We start from the raw sequence: 19,801 nt of genomic DNA on the forward strand, positions 1-19,801 counted from the left end.
CCCTGGTCCATGCTGAGGCTTCCTGGGCATTAAGAGACTGAAATGAGAAAATGTGGCATAGCAAATGCCTAGTATAGTGCCTGGTACACAATAAGTACCCAAAATGTTCATTATTATAATAATGTCATTATAGTGCCTAATAGGAAAAAGGTACCCATAACTACATAAATTAGATTATCACTAATGTGTTTCAGTGTCACTTTTGGGTGGAGGCCATTTTGCCTTCACCTATTGACAGCTCAGAAACACCTGCAGAAAATTTGCGCAGGTACAGACTAGGAGTTAGTTTACCTCCTAAGAGACATTTGGCAATGCCTGAAGACATTTTAGGCTGTCACAACTAGAGGGAGGAGGAAAACCTCCTGGTACTGATAGTGTGGAAACCAGGGATGCTGCTAAGCATCCTACATCCTACAATGCACAGGACAGACCCCGTCTCCAACCCACCCCAACAAAGAATCATCTCACCCCCAAATGCCAAGTTGGCAAGAATGAGAAACCTTGGACCTTAAAGGACAGTGTAAGAGAGATGTAATTTCTAAAATATAAACTTCAGAAAATTATTCTGAGAAGATAAATGTTTAAAAATGACATCAGGGTATGCAAAACAATATTGATTCCAAGACCCACACCATAGATATGTAGGAATTTAGTCACGAGACAAGATTGTTTCCGTCAATAAAGCCTTCTGGAATGGGATCTATCATGTAATATTAAGATGTTTTATTCTAAAGCAATTGTTATAAAGCTATGGTACTAGATTTGAAACTAAACTTCACTCAGAAGAATAAATTTAAATACCATTCAAAACCCCAAAACAGTGGAAATCAAAACACTGCGGGAGTAGTTTGCAGACTGGGAGCCTCTCGCCACAGGCCTCTTCACTTGGCTGCAGAGATGACTGATCTAGCTAATGGAACACAGAGGTATGTCCTTCGTGGATGATCATCCTGTTTCCTCATTTGCCTATCTGGATAACTTAAACTCATTCCTAAATTAATGCTGCTCAAAAAGCTTGTAAGAGTTCACTTATACTACTTACTTGTCAGTAAATCACAATGGTCTTTCTTAAAAGTATGAGATAAAACTGTGTATAAAGTATAATCTCAACTATATATATAAATTTTTTTTCTTTTTCTTTTTCTTTTTTTACTCTCCCACTCAAAGAAAAGATGAGAAAGGAAGTGGCCCTTATGTCAGAGGTACTTCTCTCGTCAGTGCCTTTTCTACTCAAAGACCTAGATTTGATTTTTGGCACTGAGATCTATTGGCTCTGTGACTTCTGTCAAATAATGTAAATTGTTTTCACAATACTTCCTGTAAATGGACAGGAATATATTATAATTCCCACCTACTGATGACAACATTGAAGCAGCAAAGACATGGTTCCTGTACTTACTGCGAAAGTGTTAAAAAATGAAAGTAGCATTAAAACTGTTTTTGCAATCCTTAAAAAATAGCTATATATAAATATTTTCAACTTGGTACATTTATCCCTAAAGGTGACACAGCAAATCTACTATATAACAAAGACTATAATTTCAACTGCTAAGTCAAAGGGGCTTTTTATTTGTAAAAGTACTATTTAATATACAAGACATTTGTATATCTGAAAGGGGAAAGTAACTCAAAAAATGCAAGAAGAAATAAATTGAGCAAATGGCTATCGAGCTATTTTACCATCAAGAAAGATAATGAAGACATGCAAATCTTATGCCACATTGCTAATAAATATCTTAATATACAGTACTTTTCTTCAGAAAGTATGGCAAAAGAAAATTTAAGAAATAAAGGATCTCTACTTACCCTTCTGGTAGAAAAATTTTCTATAATAGTATGCACCCAGATCTACGTGTTCCACGATGTATCTTTTCACTCTATCTAGGTGCAACACCAAGTTCTCCTTGGGCACTTCAAGTACTGCCACTCCTGCATTTGTGCAATGGGAACTAAGGGTAGACTCAAAGGAGGCACTTTCACATCCACTAAAGGAGCCAGAATTTGATTTTGAAAGGCTGATTTTCCTCTCCCCTTCTCCACCTATCTCATTCCGAAAATATGGACAGCTCATTACAAGCTCATTGCTTTTATCATCTCCCTGGTCCATGCTGAGGCTTCCTTTGGAATTCAGGTCCTCTGTGCTGCCCATTGGGGAGCTAAAACTGGCTGAATGAGACAGAGGTCCAGAGACCAAGGATGCCACGGCAGCTGCGGAAGCTCCAGTGGTGGTGTTTCTCCTCTTAATAACATTGTGCCTGTTCATAATTGCCTCATTCAAATCAAATAATATACTCTGGACATCATAGTGGGCAAAGCACTTTGGACATGTCCAGGGCCTGACAGAGTCTTCTGATCGGTTATCTTCAAGATCTGATGACTTCCCAAGTTCTTCACCTTTGGCATTGCGCAATTTACGAAAAATAGATGAGTCTCCAGTTTCAGATTTCGAACGTCGCTTGAGTGGTTTTTCCCTTTCCTTAAAAAGCCTGAGGTTCTCTCTCTGTGAGATAGGCCCGTCTATAACATCCAAAGAGAAACCAGAACCCTTGCTACCACCAGTAATGAGAAAGTCACTGAGCTTGGTTGGAGTTGGACCTCTATCAGATTTGTCATCTTTGTAGCCCTTTAACAAATCAAAAAAGCTTTCTCCAGACGTTCCCTGTTTATCAATTGAAGATGTGCTACCATATTCCCTGTGCAGTGATGGTCCAGTCTTGTATGTAGGTGAGATACATTCATCAAAGCTATCCACATCAAGTTCACTTATGGTGATATCACTGTTGCTTCGCTGCCGTATTCTGCGAAGAGCTTTTCTGGGGGAGCTGGGGTAGGCTTCAGGCATGAGAAATCTGGAGTCCATGTTCTCCGACGGTCTTGTCTTGTTTTTCAGCGTGTTCTGTATGCTTTTCAGCATGGCTGAGTCATTGGAATTGAGGCTAACAGAACTTCCCTGACTCACAGGACTGCTTTTGGAGGACAGGCTATCAAGGCAACTTGAGGTTTCTATTTCCTGGCTTGAACGGCTAGATTCTTTTATGTTTTCCTTTCTTGGGGGCCAATCTGCAATCCTTGCTCTTACCCCCATCTTTGGGACTCCGGGGGTTGAGGTTATATGGTGAGAACCTTCACTTCGGGGGGGTCCTACAGGAGCCATAACTGATGATCCTAAGCTGCCATTTTGGGACCGGAAGCGCCGCATGTAGAAATCATCAGTGTGGACTTTGGGGGTGCCGTCTGTGCCAACAACGGAGGCCCTGTCAGTGGCAAGGGGCCTCTCTGTCTGTGACCGTTTCAAGCTGGTCATGATGTAAAGCAAGTAGACTTAAATCCCTGCAGCAAGGACCATCATATCTGTGTTTTAAATGTGCACTTCCCTTTTGGAGAATGGCTTCCAGAAAATACAACAGTTGCATGAGATCTTAATCTTTTTCATTTAAAAGATTAAATGATGCTTTATTTGTAAAGCACTGAAAATTTGAACTCCTAAACGTTATAATCCACAACAGTTTCCTTGCTTCACTTTAACAGAGGGCTTTCTTTTAGAAAAAACTGAATGGAACTTGTATTACTGAGACTCTGTGGTTGCCATAATCCCATGCTTTCTCTAAAACAGAAAAGGATAATTTGAATTAGCAGATAAATACATCTAAAAACAAACATGCAATTGTCAAAACCAGATACATGAAAATAAAAGACTCAATAATGGATTGGGATTCACAGTTCCAAAATCCATATTTTTAGTAAAGCAGGTTTGAAAGAAAGGAAGAAAGTAAAATTCATTTGATAAAATCCATAGTTTATATTCTAAAAAAAAAAGACCACTAAGACTTCATCTTAATTGAACTGTTTCATAAAATGGGGGGCAGGGGGAGGGGTACATCTTGTTCTGGATATCATGGCTCCTACCCAAAGTACAGACTTTTGCTCCAATGACCTCTAAAAATGTAGAACATCATGAGCTACTGTGATAACCAGAAGTTTGAGATGTAACCAAGTGAATAAGATAATTAGAGCAACACAGTTTTCTGACAAAAAACTGAAAAATGACTTTACTGAATATGCTGCAACAATCACTTTTTAACTCCTCTATTCCAAAATCAATACATTTTTTTTGTTTCCTTACAAAGGCTTAACATAGTTGGCAAAAACAAATACAGCAGAAAAAAAATAAATAAATAAAAAGGGTTTTCCCGGAGCCATCATATCCATTAGCACTCTTCTGTATTTTCCTCTACTTTATTACTTACCGAGACGAGGATATTGCAGAATGAATCCAGCTTTCACCACCACCTCTTCCCAAGCTCTCTTTAGTTTCTTATACTCTTAAAAGCTAGAAGTATCTCACTAATGAACAAAATGCCTGCATTTCCTTATGCAGTACAACCTACTCCACCCCATCAGTGCTAATTTATGAAGACGGCAGAAACAAAACACAGCTCTGGGTGGCCCTCTCCATATCCCCAACAGATTACAGAGAACTGTTAGCATCCTTCCAGGTGACGGGCATGGAAATGAACTTCCTCATGAGCACGTCAGGCAGGAGGCAGGAGACACAGATTCTGAGTACAAAATTCTGCATGGTTGCGTACATTCTGAAAAGAAAGGCAGAGGCTTCTTTTCCAAGACTCCACAAATTACACAAGAGGTGGCCTTTAAATTCTTGCCAAATACATGTTTGGAAAGATGCTGCTGAACCAGCACTGAGCTGACAGGGCGGCATTGTCTACAAATCACGGCTCTGACACCCGAGGACGACCCGCACTTGCTGCACTCTCCACTCAATGGTAACAAGCACTTACTTCCACGATAATTAAGCATCTCCCTAGTCGGCTTCCTGCCTCCAAGGCAGGCGCTTTCATTTCTCTTGCAGCACACAGCATCATTTTAGAAGACTCACTGCTATTTAAAGGCTGGAACACGTAGGGGTGTTTCAAAAAAAAAAAAAAAAAAAAACATGCTGCCTGCAGAATGCAGGGCCAGGCAAGCTCTGGCTGGGCTCGTGCTGGCTGGGTCTGTGGAGCCATTCAGATAAATGCCAATTGTTTTCACTAGCACTCCTCTTCACTGTCTTTTGTAAAAGGGATAATAGTTTTGCACTGCTACCTAATTAAACCTGGCCTTTGAGCTTTCTAGATACTTCTACTGTCAGATTGCTATTATTCCCTTTACATTCCAGAACTTTACATGTTCCTCTTTCAATGATAACCCTTCAAGTGACAAAACATGCTAACTGTTGCTTCCGAGGATATCAAAGGACAGCATGTACGGCCACGGCAAAGGTTTAAGAAGTGATTCTCATAAAATGGAAGGAAAATGAATCAACTGAACCAAAATGCAAACAACCTGTTCATCTCCCAAAAAGCTGATTATTTCAATGAATACACTCTATATGGCATAAATAATAATTCTAAGTAGATTCTTATAAAAAGTAGATGCTTTCAACATTTCTCACAACCTCACAGAAATCCAAATAAATCATCTTTCATTCCCAAAACATTCATTCTCTAAAAGGACAACACACCAATCCCACCATGATAAAAACTCTTGCCACATTTCATTTGCCTTAGAAAATACTTTACTGCAGAACTGTCTTTCTTAGTAGATGTGAAGTAATTTCCATTATAGGAGGAAACTAAAAGCTGGCAGTAAAATACAAGAAATAAAACTGACTTGGAAATGCTCAGTCTCCACCATCAGTATTTCTCTTCCAAACCATCTCATATACTTCCAATATTTTTAATGAGTTTATAAAATCTTATTTTTAAATATAAAAATTTCTTACCAATTCAAAAGAAATTTCAAGACTCCCATTACATTATATAACAACGACTCAACGTTTTCTCTTCATTTCAAAATATAGACGAGCACATGGGAGAGAAAGAAGCCACGTTTTAATGGCCTGTAATAACTGATAAGGTTCAAGATGGGCAATTATGTTAAACAACAGATTTTTTTTCAGTCTTAAGGACCTTCCTTCCTTTGTATTTTTTTCTCCCTCTCATTTTCCATCTCCCTCCCTCTTTCCCTTTTCTCATTCTTATTTATGGCATCAAACCCCTTTGGGGTACAATATAAACTTTGGGCACTGACTAGTATATATGGAAATATACATGCTTTGCACTTATTAAACTACCAGTCAAAAATAATGCTGTCCATTGATGTGTATCACATGATGACAGATAAATAATACCTTACCATCTATTCCTCAGGGTAGTCTGAAACAGCAAACCTATGTTGACAATGATTAGCAACTCTCTTAAGTATCAGCAAACCTAAGTACCAATATGGTAAAAAGCAATAGAATTAAACAGAAGAGCAATACAAATTCACAGCATGTCACCTCCATCTGTTGAAAGAGCAGGCTATATAAAAATTTTTCTTATTACATGTTTAATTTTACAGCTCTAGATACTATTTAAGTCTATTCTATCTAGAGAGCCCATAGTTTAGTTGAGTTCAATTCAACTAGTTGAAAGTCTTTTCATCAACTCAACATCTCTCACAACCTAACCCACCATTCTTCCAGAAGACATGCTTCCTCCTGTCTTCTAAATTACCCCCTATGTTTCTGTAGTGTCTTCTGAGCATGGACCATACATCCAACAGTCCCTCCTTCAAGGGAAGCTCCAGGTGTAGCAGGGAGACACAGAGAAGCAAGAAGATGACGGGGGATGCATGGGTCATGCCTCCTTCCTATATACTTTCCATTTTGATTGTAAGCTCTTTAATAACAGGAACTATCTCCTGGTGGGACTAGTTGTACCACAGTAGGTCAGTCATTTAGAACATCAAGTCCCTGAGAATGCTGAAAGTGGAACCTCTCATGGGACCTCTTGATTGCTAAAAAGCCCTTGTCATTCTGGCTCTGTGAAGCATCTACACTCCCGAACCCATCCTCCACCCTGAACCTCTCTTTTCTGGACCTCTGTGATAACCATGTGCTTCTTCATTTTCTCTTGCCTCTTTTTGCCCACTACTCAGTCTTCAGTTGGGGTCCACTGAAAAGCTAGTGATTACAGGGTGGTGTCTATGGTTTACTTCTCTTACCATTTTTCATATTTCTGGAAGGGGGTATAAAGGGCATTTCTATCAGGATGCATGTGAGCACTTAGTGTATTAGGATGAGACAGAAGCATGGGTCCACTGGAGTAATAATATCACTGTGGAAAGCAGAGTGTTGATTGGGTTGGATCACATTTGTCTGTGCAGCTGAACAAAGGCAGAATAATTAAGTTACCTGCTGGAAATCTGCATGGCAACCAGTACTCTGTCTGGTGATACTGTAGGTTCCTGCAGCTTTAAATATCATCTCTATGCTGTTACCTCCAAATCTCTGGTTATGATCTTCTCCACTAAACTCCAGATAAAATAGAGGTAGATGCTCATTTGATATCTTCTTTATTTACCTATCTTATAATGAATTAATCAACAAGCAGAATAATGAAAAAAATTTTTTTTCAAGAAATGATTAAGTGGTAAGGAAGGGAGCACAGTAATTCAAGGAATAGAATGAAAGAAACAACATCGTGCCAAGGGCATAAAGAGCGGCTTAAAGGTTACACAAGAAGATGTGGAAAGGGGGTGGGGTTGGTGGAACACTACAGTTCCTGTTGTGAAAGAATTACAGTGCAATACAGTGCAACCAGAAAGATGTAGCATTCCTCATCAAATACTTTCACATTCCAAAATGAGATCTTCTCAGATTCTTTAATTGGTATAGCCTAAAATACAACACCAGTTCTCAATGTTTCAGGGCAACAGAAGGAACTGTGCTGATGAATAACTATTCAAATGCCCCAATAATCCAGAGATATACACTACAGAAGTATTTATGAAAATGTCCAGGCCCAGCACAGTGGTTTGTGCCTGTAATCCCAGCATTTTAGAAGGCGAAGGCAGGAGGATGGCTTGAGCCCAGGAATTTGAGACCAGCCTAGGTAACATGGTAATACCCAGGCTCTTAAAAAAAAAAAAGAAACAACAGAAATAGTTTTTGAAGTTGTGCACACAGACTTAGAATGCCTATAAATATTCTTACTTCAGAATGTAATAGAACACTATTTAAAAACAGAAATATAACTTCACCATACTTGAATATTAGATGAGCTAAGATAATCAAATAAAGCAAACTATTTTCTTTACATCCCTTCTTGGCTTTCCTGAATTCCACTCACATTACATAAAAGTCGCATCTCAGACAGAAGGGATGGCTCACTCTTTCAAGTTAGCCTGAAACACATCTTAATGCAAGCCATGGATAATTTAAGATTTATGAATTAGCATGCAACTTTTTAGAAAGGAATTTCTACCTCCTTTCATTTCCATATTTTCCCTTCAACAAAAAGCAGGAAGAGTTGAGAAAAACAGTTGATAAATCTAGTTCCTGCTCTCCCAATGTTCACTCTCTGAAGGGGACGACACTGATGGAAACAAAGTAGAGTCAAAAAAACTTGTGGCAAAATTAACAAAGTGAATACAAAAGTTATAGATACAAAACATGTAACATGATAAAGCCATATTTAAATTTAGAGATAAGAAAACAACTTAAAATGTGCCTGTTTGGACAGAGGAAGGATCAAAAGGGAAAAATCACATTTTCTTCCCACTCACCCTCCTAACTAAAAAAGTTCAGAAGGTTATGCTTCAAAGGTTTTGTTAAGCTTGAATATAGTTTGTATAGCTGAAGGTGAAGGAAAGAACACAAAAGTTTGGCAGAAAGCTTGAGGGCAGAAGAAGAATGACAGAATAAAGAATGCTGGAACAAGTTACATGGTGGAATAATAATAGTTATTATTATATTATATATTAATTATAATATATTCAATTTTATTTAATATATAATAATTATATATAATATATAAACATATAATATATAAAATAATAAATATATATTAATTATAATGATAAATATAATAATAATAATTATTATTATTATTTGAGACAGGGTCTTGCTCTATCACCCAGGCTGGTGTTCAGTTGTATGATAACGGTTCACTGCAGCCTTGAACCCCCAGGTTCAAGTGATCCTCCCACCTTGGCCTCTTGGGTAGCTAGGACTACAAGCGTGCCTCACCATGCTTGGTTAATTTTTTTTTTTTTTTTTTGAGACAGAGTCTCGCTCTGTCACCCAGGCTGGAGTGCAGTGGCGATCTCAGCTCACTGCAAGCTCTGCCTCTCGGGTTCACGCCATTCTCCTGCCTCAGCCTCCCAAGTAGCTGGGACTACAGGCGCCCACCACCATGCCCGGCTAATTTTTTTGTATTTTTAGTAGAGACGGGGTTTCACTATGGTCTCAATCTCCTGACCTTGTGATCTGCCCGCCTCGGCCTCCCAAAGTGCTGGGATTACAGGCGTGAGCCACCGCACCCGGCCTGCTTGGTTAATTTTTAAATTTTTTTGTAGAAATAGGGTATTGCTATGTTGCTCAGGTTGATCTTTAACTCCTGGGTTCAAGGGATCCTACCAAAGTGCTGAGATTACAGGAGTAAGCCAGTGCACCCAACCCATGGTGGAATAATTGGTAAGTAGTAAATTGATTCAATAACTGGCAAAATGAAGTACAGAAGTACATGTCAATGTTTATCTCTTATATTTAAATATGACTAATCTCATGCAATAAGCACATAATAAAATACCAAAGACCTAAGCTGGAAGAGCTTAAAGTAGGAAGGGCAGAAGGACTAAAAGGTAGTAAGTAGAAAGGTAAAAGTGAAACAGAATTATTAGAGGAAAATAGTGCTTGAGGTGTGATAAATTATAATAATACTTTAAAGGAAAACAAACCAAAAGTTCACTAACTCATTGCAGGCATTTAGAGTTTCCATGCCTGCCATCAGGATATCAAGAGACCAGATGAGACCGAAGAAGTAAATGAGTGTTTTTATCATAATAATTGTATGATAAAATACAACTACTATACATTTAAAATACATTAAAAAAACTAATTCACCCAATACTGTAAATTGAACAACTGATTATCAAATCAAATCTGGTATTAAATAACTTATTACCAAATATATCTGGGGAAAGACAAGTGTGAGAAATAGATGCCCTGGGACAACGAGTAAATAACCAGCACATGAAGTAAGTGCTTGTCCATTTTCCCAAACTGTGCTCAAATTCAAGTAACCCACAAAAAAGCATTCTGTAAACATCTCGATATATGTTGGTCTATTAAAGCCTCCAAGAAACCTGCAGTCACAGTAGCTCGCGCCTGTAATCCCAATACTTTGGGAGGCTGAGGTGGGAGGGTTTCTTAAGCCCAGGAGTTTGAGACCAGCCTGAGTAACATAGTGAGTTCCCATTATTTTTATTAAAACACAGAAAACACCACCACCACCACCACCAATTTTGTTAAACTAAGAAATTTCTTAACTGATTTGACCATGGACTCACTTTAAAAAAAAAGAAAAAAAATCAAACATTTTATACCATGCATCCTATTGAACATAACTGGGGACAAGCAGGTCCATATTTCAGAAGAATACAGGATAAAAAAGAAACTGAATATACATTACAAATTTTGATATGTTGTAGATAGATAGATAGATAGATAGATAGATAGATAGATAGATAGATAGATAGATAGGCAGGCAGATTAAAAGGGCAAAGTAAGTTCACCCAATAATTGACAATGTTTGTCTTTTGATTATGAGCAATTTGTTTTTTTTGTATTTGTCTATATTTTTTATTTTCTGAAATGAACATGTGTCACCTTCATAATCAGAAACAAAACTTATGAGAAAACAACCCATCTTTCTGTTGCTAAAAATATAAAATACGATCTGGGAATGCGGTATGATGGCCACACATTTAAATACTAAGATACTATACTTTGTTAAACCTCCAACCATTCAAATCACCAAAAAAGTAACAATCCAACAGATGTCAGGTCTGTCCTGTAAGACGTTCTTGTGCTAAATCCCCTAATTAAAATGAAAGTACTAAAGATTATAAGATTAGCAGTATTTATAGGATTTGAATAATTATTTCACATAGATGATTAACACAATTGCTTATATTTCCTCATTTACAGATGCTTTCCTTATATTTAATATTGACATAAAAGTACCCCTGTGCCCAGCAGCCTTCACCTTGTCCCCTCCCAAGACTGCAGTGACCTAGGAACATCAGATGAAGGTACCCAAACAGAGCACAGGTTGCCATCATTAGTTCCCCTTTCCTGGGAAACATCTACTTTCCTATGTATATTCTGTCCTTTTCACAGTCCTTCTGCAGGATTGAAGCTAAATTTGAAGAATGTCTCTATGTGGACTCACACCAACACCCTGGAGAGCTTCACTAAAGTGCTACATGGTATCAATGGTTCAAGGAATTGAATACTGGGGAAGAAGAATCTGGTAGTACTGATTTTCTTCTTTGAGGGCAGAAGGGAAAGCTATGAAGTCAGATTTACATTAGATAAGCCATGAAAATTGCCTTTGATCCACATATAATGAACTCTGTAAAAAATGCAGAAGAGAATCTGCATCTCTAAGACAGATTTTCAGGCTGCTAACATTGGCGATTTGAGACAGTCACTGTCAGTGACACAGGGGGATCATCTCTACCCTTAAGTCTTTATTATCTAACTGGAAAAAGAAGACAAGTGTGTAGGAAACGGGAGGGGGCTCAGTAGGAAGGAGCACCACAAATGGCTTTATTAAGGATATCGCAGTTTTCTTATTTGAATATTTATGTTCCAAAAAGAATTTAAGAAACTGCACTTGAAAAAACACGTTTAAATTTAGCTCAGGAAAAAAGCAGAAAGGAGCATAAGAACAACAGACGAACATAATATCCAAACTATTATTAATCATGATTGATATCAACAGTAAGCGCACTTCCCTTAGCAGATTTTGAAATACCACCCAAGAACCTAGAACGTAAAAGAAAAAAATTAAAATCACTCCCCACTGCCTTAGCCATGTCCTTAAATACAGACTGCAGACGATTCCTGTGTCTGTCTGACTGTACCATTATCTCTGAGCATAACCTCTCTCCCTCAAGGGATCTAAGACAGCAGGACTCTCACCCATTTCATTTTCTCACACATGCTCATTCCTTTCCTTCAGTCCTCACCAGCACCCCAGGAGTACAGCTGACCCTTGAACAACACAGGTTTGAACAGGGAGGGCCACTTATCTGTAGATTTTTTTTCAGCAAATACACTAAAAAATATTTTGGAGAATTGTGACAAATTGAAAAAACTACATAGCCTAGAAATATATAGAAAAAATCAATAAAAAGTTAGGAATGTCATGAATGCATAAAATACATGCAGATATTAGTCTATTTTATCATTTACTACCATTGAAGGCACTAAAATCTACTTAAGGCACTAAAATGTATCACAACTTATGCACAGAAAGATCATAAATGGTGCAGTCTGCAGCTGAGCGAAATGTAAACAAATGTAAAGATGTAATATTCAATCATAACTGCATACAATTAATTGTAATACATATTGTACTCCTAAAATAATTTCGTAGCCATATCCTGCTGCTATTGTGGTGAGCTCAAGTATTACAATTCTCCGATTAAAAACAAATCCTCTCCAGATAAACTCCATGTCAGAGTAAAAAGTGACCTCTCGTGGTTCTGGTGTATTTTTCACGCTTAGTAAAATACGTTAACCTCAAATAACACCATGGGACCTATATGAGGTGCCACTAGTGATGCTAAAAGTGCTCCCAAGAAGCAAAGTCAGGATTTTATAAAAAAGAGTTCGATAGTTTGATCTGTACCATGGACTGAAGTCTGCAGCTGCACTTGCCTGCCACGTCAGACAGATGAAGTAAATTTACGGTACTGACGAATACAGTAAAGTACTGCAAATGTATCTTCCTGATGATTTTCTTAATAACATTTTCTCTTCGTTAGCTTACTTACTGTAAGAACACACTATATATAATACATATACAAACTATGTGTTCATTCACTGTTCATATTATCAGTAAGGCTCCTGGTCAACACTAGGCTCTTAGTCAAGTCCTGGGGGAATCAAAAGTTATACTCAAATATTCAACTGCATGCCGGGTGGGAGTTTTGGTGCCACAACCTATGCATTATTCAAGGGTTAACTGTATCTCCATTTTACAAATGAAGAAAGAGCATAGAGAGGTAAAGGAATGGTCAGGCCAGGTTCAGTGGCTCACAACTGTAATCCCAGCACTTTGGGAGGCCGAGGAGGGAGTATCATTTCAGCTCAGGAGTTTGAGATCAGCATGGACAACAAAGCAAGACCTTGCCTCTACTAAAAAATAAAAAAATAAAAAAAAAGTCCAGGAGCAGTGGTTCACGCCTGTAATCCCAGCACTTTGGGAGGCCAAGGTGGGCAGATCATGAGGTCAGGAGTTCAAGACCAGCCTGCCCCACATGGTGAAACCCCATCTCTACTAAAAATACAAAAATTAGCCAGGCATGGTAGGGTGTGCCTGTAATCTGAGCTACTTGGGAGGCTGAGGCAGGAGAACTGCTTGAATCCGGGAGGCAGAGGCTGCAGTGAGGCAAGATCACACCACTGCACTCCAGCCTGGGCGCCAGAGCAAGACTCTGTCTTGGAGAAATAAAAAACAAAAAAAATTAGCCAGGCGTGGTGGTGTGGTCCCAGCTATTCAGGAGGGCTGCTTGAGCTCAGGGGTTTGAGGCTGGAATCAGCTGCCATCGGACCACTGCACTCCAGCCTGGGTGACAGAGCAAGACCGTTTCAAAAAAAAATAAAAGTGCTCACTATATAGCGGGCTCTCTCTCAATACTGGGCTAGTGGTTACAAAATTTATGGCAGAAAAACTGCTTTGAAAATATAAAAGAAAAAAAGTTTCCCTTATAGCCTGTGTTCCACCTCTCCAGTCCAACCCAGGCATGAATTTCTACATCCCGTGGAAATGGATACAGTGAGAGAAAAAATATTAATTAATAATTAACTTTAACTTTTTTAAAATGCTATGGTAGTCATGTCACTTTGAGAACCTTCAGTGGCTCCTCAACTGCCATGCCATTATTTTTTTTCTTTTTTTTTTTTTTTTGAGACAGAGTCTCGCTCTGTTACCTAAGCTGGAGTACAATGCTGCGATCTCGGCTCACTGCAACCTCTGCCTCCTGGGTTCAAGCGATTCTTCTGCCTCAGCCACCCAAATAGCTGAGACTACAGGCACCCGCTACCACACCTGGGTAATTTTTATATTTTTAGTAGAGACGGGGTTTCCCCATGTTGGCCAGGCTGGTCTCGATCTCATGACCTCCTGATCCACCTGCCTCAGCCTCCCAAAGTTTGGGAGTACAGGCATGAACCACTGTACCTGGCCCATGCCATTATTTTCTGATTTAGGCCTGGAATTCAAGAGTAAATCAGAATTTACTGCTCACAAACTGCTTCCTTCTTAAGGAAACAGGCTTGCCCTAGACAAACTACCATGCCCTCTTCATAAAGCTCTACCAAGTGACTGAGCCCACATTAAGAATTCAATATTGAAAATTTAAAACTGTAAATTATAAAGAATACCTTGTCTGAGCCCATCATGTTCCACCTGTGGTAGCCAGAAACTGTAAGTCCACCTAAGGTTAAATAGCAAGGGCCAAGCCCACGTTTACATCCAGAGTCCCTCATTCCCCAAGCGCTACCCTGCCTGTTGTACCATGCTGACCTTTCAGAGCATGCTTGTTCAATAATCTGTTTCCATCCGTTGTAACCAGTTAGGTATGCATCAGGTACTGCTCATTATCTCACCAACTCCCTAAAGCAATCTTTAAAGAGCTATTATCTACTGCAGTTTGTACATGAAGACCCAGCAGCTCAGAAAAGACTGGGTCACTGCTCAAGAGTCTGATCCCTAAGCCATGTTCCTTGTACCAGGACACCCTCCTTTCTAAAAATGCTTCCCTTTCTGCTACTTACTGAAATTTCAGGATTCAGGATCCATGCCTGTGGTTTGGCCTTCTCTCTCCAGTGAGACTTTCAGGCTCTTCTTGAGGAAATGATCTGTTCAATCCTTATCCTGAAAGCACCTAAGCTTAGTACCCTTGAAATGTAATCACTAGAAATAAGAGTTATATGCTTTCAGCTAAAATAGAATAGAAATTAACTGATAAATTATCAGAACTTCTACTGTAACCTAAAATGTAAGCATGGCTATTTCACACATATCTGTGTTGAAGGAGAAATGCCAAAAATAAGTCCACATTAGCAAAATTTAATACAGGTTTCAGCTTCATCCTTCTCTCTTAAAAAGCCTTCACAACAGTAATGAATGAAAAATAGTGGATTTGACCTTCTCCCCCCAATCCACGTATCAAAACAGCATGAAAAACAGGCATAAAAAGAAGCAAATCTTTTAAAAGATTTAACAAGTGACACAGAACTGGATAAGACACTATCACAATGGAATAACTAAAAGATAAACTAATCCACAATAGAATCAACTATTTAAAATCCTAGCAAATAAACACATTCTCACAGGACAATGTAAGGCAGTGTGGTTAATACAGCATGAAAGGGAGAGACAACTGAAACCAGAAATTTAAAACAATTACCATCAAACTAATGATGGTCAAAACAATTTTTATCTTTCACCCTCAAATAATTTTTCTCCCCACAGAAGTCTCTCCTTTGCCCTTTTTCAAAGTCATTTTTGATCTGGGTTATATGCTTACTGAAAATTTTAAAAACTGAAATAGTACAGAAAAAGTGAAAAGTATACATCTTCTTCAACATGTCCCAATCCCAAGCCCAGTGATAGTCACTCCTCACAGTACACATATTCTTCCAGGCACTGTCTGTGGGCTGGCGGCACAGACAGTAAGACACTGAATGGTAAGGGCAGAGGAGAGAAACGATCCAGCGCAAGGGCCAGTCACTTCTGCAGCAACTTAAGTATTTACAGAGCCAGAAAAAGAAAGGCAAAGGGGTGGATGACGAAGAGCCAAAGAATCTGCTTATGCTCAGAAGCAGCAAAGGACCTCCTCCCATTCAAGCTGACGTAAAAATGGTAGATGTAATGCTTCATATTGGAAACATTTTGAATCCTTTATTTATATCATGGTTCCGAAAATAGAAGCTCTATACAAATAATTCTGGCAAGTGGTCAATAGAAATGAAAGCAGGAGCAAACAAAGTATCTTTCTTTAATGCATACCACATCCTTCCAGGTTTTTTTTTAAAAAACTATGCACATATGCAAATATACATACATATTATGCCTAACTTTCAAATAAAATTATTTTTAATCTAGTCCCCTAAACTTAAAAATCTCTGATTTCTAAGTGAGATTTTCCTCACAAATGTATTAACTTGATCATTTAAACTCTTAACAAACTAGAAAAAAGGTTAATCAAAATGCAAACCAATAAAGTGTTCAAAGATAAAACCTTGCGGAAGTCGTCGTCTTTTTTTTTTTTTTTTTGCCAACCTTCTCATTTTTGTGACAAAGTAAAATAAATCCTCTAACTAGAATAGTAAGTTGGAACTTAAAATGTAGTCTTGTGTGTCTGCAATAATGCTCATTTTAAAAACTGATCACTTTGCCTATTCAAGACTGTTTATAAGGTGCATATGAGCACAAGACTCTTACCCACTTTTGCTTAAATCCTCACAATAACCTCTGTTTTTGTAATGTCAGAATTTACTAAGTGCAAGATAAATCTCCCTAGTTAACAGCCCAATCTCTCCACACTCTTCCCACCATGCTCCCTGAACCCTGAGTTCCAGTCAAAGGGAAAGGAAACCAGTTACAATTTCTTGAATGCACCAGGTTCTCAGGTAAAGCCAAGTGGTAACTTCTGCTGGAACACAACTCCACATAATTCTCTTCCTTCCTCCTCCTGTTTTATTCTTATCTACCCTTTACACCTCTTTAACTCTTACTCCTCCTTCAAGACTGCACTGGGGTATGTTCTCTTTCAGGAAGCTGTCCACCCCTTCCACTCCCACCCCTACCCCACCTTATTCTTTTTACAGCATCCCTTGGGATTACTACAGGAAATTTATGGTGGTTAAAAATCAAGATTTTTGTTGTAGAAATCAAAATTTCTACTTTAAATAAATCATGATTTCACTATGTGTTATTACCTTCTAACACCATATCTGCTGCCAAGAAAAAGTGAAGAGCTGTCTTTTTGAAACTTTCTGGCATCACTGCAGTTAAATCAAGTTTTAAAGAAAGAATATGTTGAACTAAGAAAAATTCCTTAGCAGAACACAAGCACAAGAAAAGGCTCATCTACTGTTCTGAGTATAATAAGCATCAAAGGCATACAAATCAAAACAACACTATACCCATTAGGAAAAAGTACTGAAATGCCAGTAATCACTGTTAACAGTGGCAAAGTTAAAATAGATATGTCGCTAGAGATAATGGACACTGTTTCCTTTTAGGGGGAGAAAAAAACCATTGGTAGGTAAGCCAGAAAATATTCATGTTGTTGAGCTCTGCAATCTCTATTTTGACATTTGGAAAAGCATAGTTTTCAAAAGCAGGAGGAATTTTCCTCTGCCCAGTTCTCAGGCATCTTTCCTCCTTCAGCAGGTCCCAGGAGCTCTGCCGGTTTGCCCTTCCTTGTGCAGCTGTAGACATCCACTCTTTCTCTTGAGGTCCCAAACTTTCTCCACATCCTTGATTCCCAAAAGACAATCAAACAGGACACACCGTGAATTTTGAATGCTCAGTTTTCTGATGCACCACCCCCTGAAATGTAAGTGCTTCAGGCCAGGAACTGCATCTTATTTGATTTTAGGATACTTAGTCCTTAGTAGAGGCTTAATCATAAATGTCAACCACATTTGAATAGAAAAACAGGTGGTACAACAAACACTGAGAAGTGATTTTACAATCTATAAGAATTATCCAAAGATACTTACTGCAATGCTATTTTATTTTTAATTCATTTATGTTTTTATCAAAGTAACACACATAGTAGTTAAAGGCACATAGTACTATAGGCATATAAAATGGGGAAAACCTATACTGCTTGACTCCATCTTCTTCAGTCCCAGGAACAGCCACTTTCAATACATAGCACTGTTTCCTTCACTATTTCCTTATTCCTAAATAACAGGCTCATATTGCTACTTTTTAATTTGTCAATCTTATATAGTAACTGTTGAAGTCCTGTTGTGGCAGATAAGAAATTAGCACACTTCCATTAAGTGTCTCTCCCATTTCCTTGCCCCATTCTATGTACCTATTTATGTATTTATGTTCACATGTGTGTATATTAGTTATATCACATAGCTATATATATATCAGGATATATGTTACTACGGCTGTATTTGCTCAGTTGCTTACTTTACTTTTCCTGAACTTAGTAACTGTTTCATTTATTTTCATTTGCTTAATTTCTATATACCTATGCTTAGTTTTTCCTACATACAACATAAGAAGCAAAAAAATCTTGTTATTGTTTCCACACAGTCAAAAACAATAGGTTCTTATCAATTCCATTTCTCTTTCCTGAAGAACTCTCTCCTAGGGCTCTTCTCATGTCCCAATCTAGCTGCTGATCTCCAGGTCTCCTGAAGAGTCATTCCTGGGAACATCCCACCAATCACCACCCTGACCGTTCCTTCCTTTCTCTCCTGGATGGATCCCATGTCTCCCAGATTTCATTTCTTCTTCTCTTAGTTCACTCCCTCACTGGATGGACCACTACCTTCTTCATTTAGTAATTGCCTAAGAAGGGGTGTGTGGGTGGTAAAAGCTTTGAGTCTTGGTATGCCTAGCTTTAAACTCACTGATGGTTGACTGGGCATAAAACGACAGATAGTAAAACATTTACTATTAGAATTTTCAAGGTTGCTATGGTCTCAATATTTGTACCCTGCAAAACTCACGTTGAAACTTAATCCCCAGTGTGGCAGTATTGACAGGAGGGGCCTTTAAGAGGTTAGTGAATTATGAGAGCTGTCCTTGTGAATGGCTTAATTCAGTCATAGATTAATGGATTAACGGGCTATCATGGGAGGAGAACTGGTAGCTTTATAAGAAGAGGAAGAGAGACCTGAACTAGCACGTTAGGAGGCTCAGACCCTCAGCATGTGATGCCCTGCACTGCCTTCTCAGGATGCTGCAGAGTCCCCACCAGCAAGAAGGCCCTCACCAGGTGCAGCAGCTGGACCTTGGACTTCTCAACCTCCATCTGTGTGTAATAAATTCCTTTTAAAAATAAACTGTCCGTGCTGGGCGCGGTGGCTCATGCCTGTAATCCCACCACTTTGAGAGGTGGAGGCGGGCGGATCATAAGGTCAGGAGATCGAGACCATCCTGGCTAACACGATGAAACCCTGTCTCTACTAAAAATACAAAAAAAAATACAAAAAAAAAAAAAAAAACTAGCTGGGTGTGGTGGTGGGCGCCTGTAGTCCCAGGTACTCAGAAGGCTTAGGCAGAAGAATAGCGTGAACCTGAGAGGCAGAGCTTGCAGTGAGCCAAGATTGTGTCACTGCACTCCAGCCTGGGCGACAAAGCGAGACTCCATCTCAAAATAAAAATAAAAATAAAAATAAAAATAAAATAAAAATAAAAATAAAATAAACTATCCAGTTTCAGGTATTCTGTTGTAAGCAACAGAAAATGGACTAAGACAGGTCAGGAGATCGAGACCATCCTGGCTAACCCGGTGAAACCCCGTCTCTACTAAAAAAATACAAAAAACTAGCCGGGCGAGGTGGCGGGCGCCTGTAGTCCCAGCTACTCCGGAGGCTGAGGCAGGAGAATGGCGTAAAACCTGGGAGGCGGAGCTTGCAGTGAGCTGAGATCCGGCCACTGCACTCCAGCCCGGGAGACAGAGCCAGACTCCGTCTCAAAAA

General features: G+C 38.9%; 1 protein-coding gene across 9 annotated transcripts in view; it reads right to left on the reverse strand.

Annotated features, from left to right (window-relative positions):
• The window catches only part of SIPA1L1 (signal induced proliferation associated 1 like 1), a 416,028-nt gene that overhangs the window by 147,575 nt on the left and 248,652 nt on the right, over nt 1-19,801 (reverse strand). For all 9 annotated transcript variants that reach the window (XM_026455910.1, XM_026455874.1, XM_026455879.1 and 6 more), the window contains one exon: nt 1,807-3,604. In XM_026455910.1, the coding sequence (XP_026311695.1) occupies nt 1,807-3,304 (1,498 nt within the window). In that variant the 5' untranslated portion in view covers nt 3,305-3,604. The remainder of the gene's footprint in view (nt 1-1,806; nt 3,605-19,801) is intronic.

This window comes from Piliocolobus tephrosceles, chromosome 6 (genome assembly GCF_002776525.5).
Source record: "Piliocolobus tephrosceles isolate RC106 chromosome 6, ASM277652v3, whole genome shotgun sequence".
NCBI classification, from domain to species: Eukaryota; Metazoa; Chordata; class Mammalia; order Primates; family Cercopithecidae; genus Piliocolobus; species Piliocolobus tephrosceles.